Here is a 13,848-nt window from a genome sequence, read left to right on the forward strand (position 1 = left end):
GCGGGAAGTGATGCGCTCTGCCGGCTTCCGCCCGGCCGCGGCCATGGCGGGGTATTTGACTCCGCGCTTCAGGAGGATCCGCAGCCAGAGCGAGTTGCAGCCGCGCCGGGGGAGCGGGCGGCGTCGAGGTGGGCGAAGAGCGCCATCCCCGTCTCTCCGCCGCAGTGCTGGAGGGGCCGAGGAGCGGAGCCGGCTGCGAGGGGCCGGCGTTTCCCCATTGTTTGAGCTGCACCCCCGGCTGCCGGTGCGGCGGGACGGGCGGCGGGCAGAACGGGGCTAGGGAGGCTCGGCAGCTGGACGGGGGGAGAGAACCTTCCTCCGGCCGTGCCGCTGGAGCTGAGCTTACGGAGGACGCCGCTGGCAGAGCTGGGCTGGGTGCCAGGCGCGGTTAATGCACTGCAAACACTTTTGTTTGTCGTCTGCTGAGCTGGGCGCCGTGTGTGAAGGTCAACTGGGGGCTACGGAGCATCTCACCCAAAGGGGCTGAGAGCGCTGGGGCTGCTCCGCCGGGAGAAGGCTTGGGGGTGTCTTTGGAAGAGTGCAAAGAGCATGGAGGCAGACTGTGAAAAATGCATGTATTTTATGATTGGCTTTCGCAAATATTAAAAGGAATATTATATGTGTTGTGTTAGAAGGTAGTGCTGTATTAATTCTCTTAAGTAGTGTGTTAAACATAGCTTTAGGTTATAAAAATGTTAAAATAGAAACTATGCTGTGTAGGATACTTTTTTTAAAGGAAGGACACCTAAATCTTTCAGAGAAAAAGAATTTATTGCCCTCTTATCAGAAGAAATTAACTTCTTCCTGCCTCAAAGGTGCTGTTAGGATTCAGAGGAAGAAGTTGACGATGACCAGACAGAATCCTGTGTTTGAATGGAATTTATACATCATGTATGAGGTGTATGAATATGCATCAGGCTATTGCTTTTAAGGGTTAATCCTTTGTTAACAGGTGTCCTTTTCTGGGCTCGTGCTGCTCAGAAAAAGGTACCAGGACATCCATAATTCCTTCTCTCTATTGTCTCATATTGTCCTAATTCAAATTGTCCAAAATATTATTACTCTAATTGTATCACTATTTTTATAGCCATTTTATTACTATCAAACTCAAAATTTTAAAAACAAGTGATTGACATTTTTCACACAGACTCTCTTCAGTGATGCCCAGAGAGGTTGTGATATGGTGTGTGGAAATCTCGGCTTCTGGAGTGATTCAAAACCTGGTTCTGGGTGGCCTTGCTTGAGCAGGGAGGTTGAACCTGGTAGACCCCAGAGTCCCTGCAAACCTCGGCTGTTTTGTGATTTTCTAATGATTTAATGTGTATGTGTGCAGCACATACATACAATATGTGTGGTCACAACAATGGCAGAAAAAAATCTTCATCACCTCTCTTTAGTGGATTTTTGTTCTCTTCTCTTGACTCTACCGTAGTGGGTGTGAGTCAGCTTACAAGGACTGAGTCATGAAATATTATCTTTGTCTTTGTAAAATTCAGCTGATTTCTGAATATTTTTTTAAATATAAAACCAAAATCACAGTGTATTTTCTAAGTATTAAAAGTTTATAAATTTGTACAAATTTCATATAAACATTTTTCAGAGTGCGATGGTCCTTTTCAAGCAACTCAGCTGTGGAATAGTATTATACATGCCCTTCACAATCAAGTGGAAATCAAAAGACGTAGACAACACCTGAAAACATACAGAAACTGTTTCACGGGCTCCAATGCTGTTGATGTGGTACTGAGCCATCTTATGCAAAGCATGTACCTTAGCTGCAATGACATTTCTCGGCTGAAGGGGGTCCGTGTATGCCAAGCATTGATGGATCACAAAGTGTTTGAGCCAGTTGGAGCCAAGCTTCACTTATTCAAGAATGGGAAGGAAACAGAGTTTGAAGACACGGACACTAGTCTCTATAGATTTGTAAACAGCAGTCTTGATCCTCTTCTTCCAAGAAAGAATAAGGACAATGAAAGCTTATCTCCTGAGCAAATCTGCAAGCAGAAAACAAAGCGATGTTCCAAGTGAGTTATTCTGAACTATTCTAATTTTACTCTTAAAAAAAAAAAAAAGTTAAGGAGGGATACCTTTAAATGAAGTTATGTCTGACTAAACCAGGTGTTGGAGACTTCTGAAAAGTCTGTGCCACTTTGGAGAAATGTCATGTCTGAATTGCAGATGCTTCCAGGTATTTTGGGGTAAAGTATTTTGATCTGCCGTTTGTTATTTCGAATAGAGTCTGGCACAGTAGCCTAGGAATAAGACTAGGAATAATTTGGTTTTGCTATCAATTGTGCTGAAATCTGAAACTTAGCATGAATGAGCTGGTTACTAAAAGCCAGTAAACAAAGTGGAACTAGCAAACAGTATTTGGAATCAATATTCTTGCCCTTTCCACAAAGCAGATGTGGATAATAGGAATTCTAGCAGCAGGATAGACTCCATATATAATGAAGCCATAAAGTTCTGATTTAAGAGCATTTTAGTAAGTAACAGAAAGCCAAATGTGTTCTAATAGTATTTGTTATACATATTTTTTTCCCCCTCCCTAAGCAGAAAGTGTGGCACCACACTTTCAAACCCCTTAGCATTGGAAGCAGCTGATAAAAAGAGAATTGAGGAGCTTCTTCAATCAATACATGTTCATGCATCTTTACCTCCAAAGATCATGGTTAATGAACCAACTCGCCTGCTTTCAAAAGGAGGTGAGGATTGAATTTTTTCTTTTGAAAACTTGATTGTTCTTCACTATATCTTGCAGTGAGTGCCCCATTTTTGTTGAACAATGCTCCTCAGAGACCTAAATTTAACCTGTCGCTAATAACAAAATATCTAAATAAGTGTTAAAGGGGTTAATGTTTATAAACAGAAGGAAACACAACCAGGTTATGTTTTTGCATAATGTACTATTTCTGAAAATACTTAAGATTATCTTTATTATGTGATTCCTTTGCTTTTCACTTGTCTTTTTTTTTCTTCTACTAATTAGAGTAGTTTATTCTGAATCCTAATATGATGGGGGAGACTTTTTTTTTTAGCATTCCTATTTTGATCATTTCTTACCCAGCACAGCAACTTCATCCTATTCTGTTATTGTGTTTTGTTTAAACACTTAAAAGATTCTTTAGTGAATAAAAACAAAGGTTAGTTGTTTACGTAAGATCTGGTTTCTGAGGGTTTTTTGTTTGTTTATGGTATCAGTAATAGAAGATGTCTGGAAACAGCAAGCTCTGCTACGACTGCTGCAGTTAATTGATGTTCCCCTTCTAGAAGATATCTTGGTGTCTTCAGTGAAGACAAAATCAGACAGTTTTGGCAAAGAAGAAGACATGATTATATCAAATACTTTCCTGGACAGAGAGGTTGCATGTAGCTTAAACTTGCCCGAGTAAGTTTTATATCTGTTAAATGAATTTGTTAGTAAAGGCTTTATTTTATTCTTGATCAAAAATTTGTGTTAAATGAACAAACAGACATCATTATGTTTGTGTAGTTGTAGACAGAGGTGACATTAGTGTGATTGACTTCTTTTCAGAAGTGCTAAGTGATTTCACAAAAAGTATGTATTTAGAGTTGGACATTTGAGCATTTCAGGTAAACATTAGAACTTTAACCTTGAATGTTGTAAACATGCCCAGTTTCTAGATCAGATTCTTTACTCTTAGGTCTCTGTAACAGATATCAGAACATGAAAACTTTATTCTGAGTCTTTGTCACAGTTCCTGGTGGCTGTGGTGTGAAGATACAGAGTCAATAATGCATCTGTTGTTAGCAAGAGAAAAGAAGAAACCAAGCTGTAGCACTGAATGCTTATATAATGAGAATATAAATGTGGCTGCATGTTGTCAATGTTCTTTTCCTTATGTCCTCTCTTACTTTTGTAGTGTTCCTGTTTAGTGTACTGAGGTTGATCTCTATCTTGCATATACTTCTAATGAATATGTCAAGGCTCATGTGAATGTCTTAGGAATGACTATTTTTGTCAAATTAATTCAGTTTTTATCTGTAATTTCACTATCTTTATTTCTGTTCTCCATGATAAAAATAAGATTCTGTGGATCTTAAATTATATTTGCAACTTGTCATTGGTTCAGATCAAATTATTTTACATCCAGAATCAGGTAAAAGCAATTGTTCTTCTGCCCCACACATTTCTTATGATTTTATATTCATTCTGTACAAAATGGTTGGGACTTTTTCCTCTGATTTTCTGGCTTCCATCCACAATAAATTATACACCTGAATTTTAGGTGTATAATTAGGTTACATTTTCTTTCCTTAATTAAGATATAGAGACAATAGATGCTTGTGAAAACTCATGCCTTTATAGTAGGTTATATAATAAACTGCTTATGTAGTCCTCTGGGATTTAACCAATTTTATTTTCCTCTTTTTTCAAACTGTCTTTTTCTCTTCTGTAAAGATCAGGTTTTTTCACCCTGGTTAGCCCTGGTGGGTTCTCAGTGTGTGTTGGAGTAATGGTGGGGATGGTGTTTGGTTTTTAAATACTAGCTGAGTTCCTGGGGTCAGTGACAGTCTGGCATGATTGCAGCTTGTTTTGGTCTGGGTTTGTCTCAGGTGTATTGCCTTTAGCATCAGAAAAACATGAAGGTTGCCCATTTTGAGCAGGTTCTTGAACTGCTGTAGTGAAATAAGTTACACAAACTGCTTAATAAACCAGTTCAACATTGTGGTTCATATATGTGACTTGACCTGCCTGGTTATTTCAATCTAGTTTTCTTTTAGAGGATTAAATGGACCCTGAGATAGCTCAGTTGTTTAGAGCATGGTGCTAATTACACCAAGGTTACAGATTCAATCCCATTTACTTAAGAGATGGATGCAATGATCCTTGTGTGTCCCTTCTGACTCAGAATATTCTATGAGTCTGTGAAAATAAAAATAGGTAGAGCATTTTAAAGCAAGCACTAAAACAACCTTTTCCTTCTGCAGGCTTGACACATGGCTCTATGCTGCAATTGAATGCTTGGAGTATTTTCCTGACCAATTCCTAGTGATGGTTAGTCAGCAGTTACCTGAAAGCACTGACAACCCCAGCAGTCTGAATACATACAAGAAGATTCTTTTTGATGTTATTATGAAGTATTACAATCAAAAGAAGGACTCTCTTCTTGCCACTCAGGATTTTGATATCCATTCAGGAATTATGGAACTTATAGGTAAGAGCAACCTGGAACAAAAAATAAAGATGGAAGCTGTGTAGAAGTCACTAAGTATCAATTGACTGAATCATGACACCATTTGCAATGCCATTTTAGATGCACTTTTTAGGTTGGAAGGAAATGCTCAAGATCACTATTATGAACCTCTACTCAAGACAAGGACAAATTTCAAAGTTAGATCCATTTGCTTAGGGCCTGGTCCAACTGAATTTTGAAAATCTGGAAGGATAGAGATTCACCAACCTCTGTGGGTAACTTGATATGTAGACTTTCCCATTGGAAAGTTACTTACCCCAGGTCAGAATTTGTCTTATTGCTACTACTAAGTAATAACATAAAACTAAAATCATTGCTATACAGTTTTTCCTCTTAACCAGAATAAGGTTTTTAAAGTTATGGACATACGGTCCTTTTTAGTAATAGAAGTTATTTAAAATTATAAAAGGGACTATTAAGAACCCTCCTATCATATGCATGCAAGTAAACCAGAGGGGTTTCATTTAAATACAAGTTTAACATTAATCCCACACCTAAATAGGCTTTGTTGCTGCTGCTTGAGTCCTGTTGGGTTGTTGTTCCTTAACCCCAGCTGCCAACTAAATACTATAAAGCTGCTCACTCACTGCCTGCTGCCGTCCTGCCCCTGGTAGGAGAGGAAAAAGGAAAACTTGTGGATTGAGAAAAGAATCGTTTAATAACTGGAACAATATGGAATTTTGTTTGGAAGGAAACACCCCCAAAAACTGAGATTATTATTGGGATTTAAATAAGTATTCATGACTCTGAAAATGAATAGTAACTTTGGATGTGCTGTTTAACTCCATGACAGAAAAAGGAAAAACAGATCAAGCTCTGGAGGCATTACAACTTTATTTAAAATTATTAGCACCAAATATCAGTGAAGAACTTCACAGGCTCCTTACATTCCTAGCCATTGCATCAGAATCTGAGGGCTACAGATTGCAAAAACAAGTAAGTGTCTGTTTTGCTTAATGTGAAAAATAGCAGTTTGTCATAGTAAAGCTAAATTTTTTGTCTAGTTAGAAGTATTCCATTTACTACCTTTCCATGTGATCTGTTTCCCACTGATAGCATCCTGTTGCACTTAGTCTTTGCTAGCACTCTGGAAGTCAATCTAATGCCAAATCTGGGTACTATTTTTCTAGTTTGAGAACAGATTTGTGGTCATCAAGACTTGTACAAAGTTCATCTTACAAAACAGGACCCTGTCAAGAGCGCAGGCAGAACTGCTGACTCAGTTTCTGATGGACAATCACGCAGAGCTCTTCAAGGTATCATTCTCCTTACATCAACATCATTGGCTTTGTCATTTTAAATGTTAAATGCCATGAATTGCCTTTTTTTGAGTATGACAAGTCTGAGGAACTGTGTTTAATGTTCCATTTTATAATAGTACAGCCAAACAGGGTGAGAAGTTATTCCACACTATACAGGACAGATTTTTGAGAGCTTTGCAATCCTTTATAAATTATATCCTCTCTTTGTATTTGAATGATTTCTATTAGGAAAAAATTTAAAATATTAATAATTTTTATAGAGTCATTTTGACATCTTGTTGGTAATGAATGCCTACTGAATATCTAAGTATCTTAATGTCTTTCTCCTTTAGAAGTTCACTGGCATACTCTGAGTGGTAGAAAAATGGCATGCTCGTGTACCCCAGTGTATATGTACAGCTCTGACAACTCTAAAAGATCCTTCAGCATTTTGGAATGTTAGCTTCTAAATTGGAATGTTACCTTCTAAATTGAAGAAAACAAATAGAACCGCAACATGTTAATAGCCTTTCTATTAAACTTGATGAGTTGTGTAAATATACACATATAATCTCCTTCATTTATGTTTCATCATATTGTCATGTGTGAAAAGATGAAACTTTACCATACCCTTTAAAAATGAGCTTCACAGAAATTTGGTTTCAGTAAAGTACTGGTTTTTATTTTTATACAACATATTGATTTCCATTTCCGACTTCAGGTCAAGACATGGGAGAACTTTTTTTTTTTATTAGCTCCATTTTAGTTTGAAAGCATTAAGTGGTTAGTGAGGGTTTTGTATTTGTTAGTACACAGCCAACCCCCCCTTTTTTAATTTTTTTTAAAGGTTCTGACTTGAGGGTTGGGCCTTTTTTCCCCACTGGAGTCAGGGCCAGAACTGTGCAGCAGTGACAGCAGGATGGTGGTTCACTCTGACAGCTGCAATTGAGAGCCTTGTGTGAAAGCTGAAATCAGCTTGTTTTAAACTGCAGTTTTTGCCATGGAAAACAACATCTAGAACTTTTTGCTTCCTATTTCTTTGGCCAGAAATAAACACATGTGTCTTAGTAAAACTATGTATTTTAGTGCAGTTCTGTGAGAGACTTTGAAATGTGTACAAAAAAAATGTGGGTATAGATTCTTCTGCATTTAACTATGTGTTTTTAAATTGGTTATCTGAAAGCTTTACATTATAAAAAATACAGAAGTATTGCTTTTGTAATCTTTTCTTTGTTGGGTTGGATTTTCAGGCTCCTTTAACTCTTCTGGAACTAACGAGTAGGAGACTTCAGAGTTTGCTAGAAGGGCAAGATCCAGATATCAATTCAGGTAGATGATGGAATAATGTTTTTATATAAATTATTGTATAAGAACTAATTTATCATCAGTTGACTATAATTGTGTGTAGACTTCTTTGTTGCAAGAAAGAAAAGAAAATCCCCCCCCTTGATGCGTTAGGGGGATTAGTGGCTAATGCACTAAATATTAAATTATATGCTATCTGCAAAATTGGTCTGTATATTGGAGAGCAAGGACTTGATTAATCTAGTTTGGATATGCTATGATTTTTTTTCTTTTTTTTTTTTTTTTTTTTACCAAATAATTTATTTCTGGAAATAGTAGTGCAAAATGTGCTTCCTGAAGTGATTTGCTTCTAATTTGGTTTGGGAATTTGATGAGACTTTGTATTTAGGAGCAGTAGTCTTTTATTTTTGCCATAAGACACCTATAAATTGTCACAGAACTCAGTAGTTCAAGGTTCTGATATACGACTTGAGCACAGACTTTGTCTGGTTTTTTTTGACTGTTAAGTATTTTGAAGAACTCTCTCCTTTTTCTGGGTAAGCTTAAAGTTTATTAAGATCTTAGGACTTATGCACCAAGTGTCAAATGCCTTCCTTTTAGGCTACACTACCCTTCTGTATGTGGGGTTAATGCTTTCCAGCTTATTTCTTTTGAGCTAACATTCTGTCTGGCCTTGCTGCCAATACTGATTAATAGGGTTGGCTTAAATAATTGGATTTCTCTCTGACTCTTCATCTTCTTTGACTCCTGTATTGCCAGTGCATTGTGTGCTTAAACACTGAAGAGAAATCCCTCGGGAAACAAATTACACTAAGTTATTTTGCTGTGTAATATTGCATTTAATACAGCAGCTGCTGGAGAAGTAGTTTGGTACAGAATCTTTTACCATCTGTGTTGGATTCTGGAATGAGGCCAAATTCCTTCTTGTTCAGTGTTCTGAGAATCACATATTTTGAAGCCAAAGAATACAGAGATGAGCAGCAGTGGGAAGAGCTGCCTGTCTGTAATATTTTCAGAGCCTGTGTGATCTCCATTGACACACTGAAGAGACAACAGAAGCACAAACCTCATATTCAATTTTTCTTACTAAGTTTTGGGGTTCCAATCTATAAATGCATATAGGTTCCATCAACTTGTTGAAATAGTTTGATCTGATTGTAAGCTCTCTGGCATGGCATATTCCTGTTTTCCTCTGTGCCTCATATGCTGGTGTCATATTCCCTTTTTCCAAAATCTTTCCTAGGAGCTATTGAGCATTCTTAGCTGGTGAACTTCTTAAGTCCAGGTGGGAGCAGGAGGAAATGCTGGGAGACCCAGATAAGAAAAGGGGTCTGTCAATTGCAGGAAAGTAATCCTTAGGTCTGCTGGAAATAAAAAAGACTAAAACCAGCAAGAGGACTATGGAATTTGTTTTAATCTAGTAAGACACTTGAAACCACAGAACTCAAGATCCATGCTGAAGTTTTAAGAGTTAATCTCTTTGTCATTTATTAAGCCTTCCCTTTTAAAAGAGCTGTCTTTTTTCTTCATCTGATTCTACTAAACCATAAAAGTATTGGTGTTTGACAAACTCACTTTAGAAGAAGGGAAGGACAGGTCCACATGAAAACTCTGACAGCTCAGGTTAATACTACTCTCTATGTGAAGCCTAAAGATGGTGTTTGTAAAGAAGGATTAATAAGAAATCTTTCCCCTTTAGGCAACCGACACTTGTTCAACCAAATTGCTCTCTAATATGGATAGGAATGAAAAGTGTCTGTGGAGTAGCTGAATGCCTGTCTTTCCTCAGGCCAGAACTCACCTGCCCAGTGAGGGGGCTTGAGTCCTTGCAGGGCAGCACTTCACTGCAGAGATTCACAACCTTTTAATAGCTAAGGTGTGCTGAGTTAAGTATCCCTCTTGCACCACCTCTGCTTCTGGTGCCCAAACCATGCTCAGATGTCTACTCATGTAGAAGCTCCTAAATTCTGTTCCTGATTTTTGTAGTCTGGTTTAGAGCCAACTATTTCTCCAAAGTATGTGTTCACTTGCATTAGGTACTGAGCCTTGCTACAGATCTGATTTAGTCACAGAGAACCTTTGGATCCTGACAAATGCAAGGTGCCATTCTTATTGTGTAATGTCCTTCATTGTGGTTTCTGTGTGAGAAATGTGTTTGCTCTTTGTCTTGCAGGCCTGTTTTGCAATACAGAATCTTCTAGGATACTGTACTTGTAACACTGCTTTTCAACTTTGTTTTTGCAATTCATGTTTAGATTTCTGTCCATTCTCAGTGGAGAGCTGTATGTTTCACATTACTTCTAGCTGTAATCACATCTGAACTAAAATATCAATATACCTATGTTTCTTATTTTTTTAACAAGACTTTTACATGATGCATGAAACTTAATCTGAACCTCTGATTTCTCACAAAGGCTTCACCTTCTGTCAGCGCATTACTGCTAAAGAATATGAAGATCAAAAGCAACAAACCAATCAGTATCTTCTAGCACTGGTTCAAGAGATAGACAATGACCCTACTGTTCCTTTGAAGCAAAAGAAGAAATTAATCAAAGAATTCCGAAAATACCATTCTTTTGTCTACTGTAGTGGTTGTAAAACTACATGTGAATTTTGTACTCCAAATGGTTAGACTTCAATACAGCCTTTTTAAATATTATTTTAAAGACTGAAGGAGGCACATGAAAACTGCTCATAAAAATGCTTTTATCTTACGTCTTTACATCTTCAATTTCAGGAAGCTACAACTAACAAAATTACTATGCTGCTATAAGGCATTAAATCTAATTTATCTTTTAAGCAAAATATACTTAATTATTTGTAAGTAAGTAGTAACAGCTCACTGCTTGGGCTGCCTTTAGTTCAGGGTTTGGCACTTTTTTCAATCTGTCCCACAACCCCATGGCTTTCTGTCTGAACCACATCTATGTTCTGAGCCATGCTTGGGTTGATAATCAGTGGGGGGTTTTAATCTTTTCTATCTTTAATTAATAATACCTTAATCTCATCTTAAACCATAGGTTATGACTCCTGTGGATATTGTAAAAGTGTACAAAGTGTGTAAAAAGTGTTGGAAGCAGGTTAGTGGGTTTTGGATCTGCAGCAGGAAGGATTTATTAGGCAGGTGAGCTGTGTGTGCTTGCAGTCAGTAATTACAACCTGTTGTTACTGCCTCCCCACTCTGGCAGACTGAGCCTCTGCTAATTCAGGGAAAAAGTTACATTTTGAAGAAATCTTCTCCACGTCTCTTGGTAGGCTCCCTTAAGGTACAGGAAGGCAACAATTAGGTCACCCCAAAGTCTTCTCTTTTTCGTGCTCTGTCAGCCTTTTTTTAATAATAAATAAATATGTGATATAGTGTGAGAGGTTACATTACTTCTTTGATGTTTGCAACAGACATTTAGTCATGTATTGGACAAAGGCTCAAAGACTTGGTATTGGAAGGGATCTCTGGTCTACTCTCATCAGCCAGATTGGAGTTGATGAGTGCAGGCTGCTCAAGGACTTTTCCAGTTGAGTTTAGAGTATCTACAAAAACAGAAATGCCACAGCCTCTTGGGTGAGTCTGGTCCAGACTTTCACCAGTCTCACAGTATTTAAAAACAAGCAAACGAACCCTACCTCCACACAAAAAAGAAAAAAGAAAATACCCAACCAAAATAAGCTGCCTTATGCTTAGGCAGAATTTCTTGCACTGCCTCCTGTCCTTTCACTGTCACTGCTGAAGTGTCTGGCTCAGATTTCTTCACTCCCTCCCGTGAGCGTTCTCAGGGCTAAACAATCACAGCACTCTCAGCCTCTTCCCCGTGTGACAGATCCTCTACTTTATCATTTTCTTGGCCCCAGTGCTGGACTAGTTCCACTAGAAGCATGATTTAATGAGTTATGTTTTGCTGTTGTGAGTGTGCTGCTTTAGGTGTCTCCATCCTCCTGTAGGCTCTAATACAGTCAAGTGAGCAGGATACCAAAGCTTTCTCAGAACAAGTGCTGTTTGTTTGTTTGTTTTAAATTAAAATAGTTGCACTGTAAGATATAAACAACACAACCTATTACCTGTGCACTTAGTTAACTTGCATATTTGAAGTAGCCTTATTTAAATTACCTGGCCCTATTAGAAATCAGGGAATGTAGTTCAAATCTCTGTCTATGAATCCATGTTTATGCACTTGTTATTTAAGTGTGACTCACCAGTGTGAAATAAATAATTTCTAGAGGAGGAAAAACATCCAAGTTTCCTCTTTCAGAGGTGAATGCCCTAATCCTTACACTACAGGGCCATGTATTCTCTTTCTAGCCCTGTGTGGGGTTTTGGTCACTCTCCCAGAAGAGGGAGCATATACAGAAGCAGGTTATTGAGACTTGTAAACAGGAAGGTATTTCCTGACTAAGTGCTTCTGGTGTTGAGTATTAGAAGAAAGAGGTTTTGATTGTTTTTTGGGGTTTTTTTCTAATCTCTCTCTTTCTCTCTCTGTCTTCAGTCTGTTTACTGTGTCTTACTCAAAATACTAAACCTGGTAATAAGGTTATCACCTGGCAGAGGTGATAACATGGTAGTTTGTAGGCTGGATGGGCTGGAAATTGCTTTGGGGAAACACTGTGTTGTTAAAAAACAAACTTGCACTTTGTGACTTGATTTAGAATTTTCTTGTGGTAATTTAAATGTAATAAATAATTGTATAAAAAGTGATGAGCCTGTCATTTCATAGTGTGTTCATTGGGAAGAGGCAGTTCAAGGGGAGTAGAACCAGGTATTAAACAGTAAGGAAGTGTTCTGAGCAGCAGTTCATAGCTGTCCTGTGGTTCCCTTCAGTTCATGGCACAAGAAGCTAAGATTGATCTAGTTCTGAAAGAGAAAGGAAGAGCTCTTGACAGCCATGTTTTATTCACATACCCTAACAGAGGATCTACTTACCTTTTAATCTTCTCTTGACAGAAGCTTGTTATTTTACATCTAAGGGCCCACAGAATAGGTTTGGTGAACTATAGACTACTGGTTTTCAGTTAAATTCCAAAATTAGAAAAATTTTATTGGACTTTAGAAAGTTCTGTCACGTATTTTTAAGTGTCTGATACACAATCATGTGCTAAGGAAACTTGGAACCTGTCACTCATTTCTGTTTATGATTTCTAGCATACAGCTATCAAATTGTCAGTATGAATTTGTTTGAAGTAGAGAGTTTTCAGAGTGAAGAGTTTAATCAAGGTACTTTTCAGTACAGTCTTACCAAAGCACAAGTGTTGCCATCTTCAAAGGAGGCTTGCTTCTATTCACAGAGCATTCATGTTTGCTCCTACAAAAAGTTCATTAGTGCTTTCATGAGAATGTGTATGTTTGAGTCCCAGCTAAAGTATGCTGACACTTTCATGAAGCACTTAGTTAAAAAACCAGAGCTGGGACACAAGGCTTCTCCATGTGGCTGTCAAAGTGACAGTGTACCAGACTTACTCATGTCCTACACAAAGTCATACAATCTGTGTCCAACAAGTTGTAGGTGCTGGTCTCATGCCTTCACACCCTAGCTGCCTCCTGTGTGGCTCACATAGCTGCTAACAGCAGGAGGAAGGTACTCCTTTCATTCCTTTCAGCAGGTTAGACTAGAGGAAAGCAACCTTGAGCTTCTTCCAAAGTAAAAAAAGCCACATTCAACAAGTAAGATTGTCTCCCTCTCTCTGAAGCACTGGCTGCTCTTCCACGTTGCCCTTAAGCAAGGTAGCCAGGTAAGTGCACTGTGTAGGAATATTTACTGGCTTTAGGTTAGGATAGACAAGAGAGGGAGTATGAGACACAACTGCATACTCCAGTGTCCATTTTCCACCCTGAGTGCCTCTGTCTTGGCAAGCAAGCAGGCCAGGTGGGGCACCCCCATCTAGCCTGGCCCTCCAGCCTTCTGCCTCTTAGGCCAGGCTCCTCTCCCTCCTGCATGCCATGCTGCACAACTGATGGCAAAGTAACAGCTTCTGATGCCAGAAATAACAAGTTCTGGGGTGTTTGTGTTTATCTAGGATGCCTGGAGAGGACACAGATGGGTCATCACTCAGAACACAGCTACAGGCTTTGTTCATCACCTTTGTGGCAACTT

The 13,848-nt window shown here is 38.5% G+C and overlaps 1 protein-coding gene across 1 annotated transcript; it reads left to right on the plus strand.

Moving 5' to 3' along the window:
• The first annotated feature begins 43 nt into the window (after window positions 1-43).
• On the plus strand, window positions 44-12,391 carry DEPDC4 (DEP domain containing 4). Its single transcript, XM_058022824.1, has 9 exons — window positions 44-128; window positions 1,601-2,027; window positions 2,557-2,708; window positions 3,205-3,391; window positions 4,957-5,183; window positions 6,016-6,158; window positions 6,353-6,478; window positions 7,714-7,792; window positions 10,183-12,391. The coding sequence occupies exons 1-9, from the start codon at window positions 44-46 to the stop codon at window positions 10,398-10,400; spliced, it is 1,644 nt and encodes a 547-aa protein (XP_057878807.1). The 3' UTR covers window positions 10,401-12,391.
• Window positions 12,392-13,848: the final 1,457 nt, after the last annotated feature.

This window comes from Melospiza georgiana, chromosome 4 (assembly GCF_028018845.1).
Source record: "Melospiza georgiana isolate bMelGeo1 chromosome 4, bMelGeo1.pri, whole genome shotgun sequence".
In the NCBI taxonomy this organism is placed as follows: Eukaryota; Metazoa; Chordata; class Aves; order Passeriformes; family Passerellidae; genus Melospiza; species Melospiza georgiana.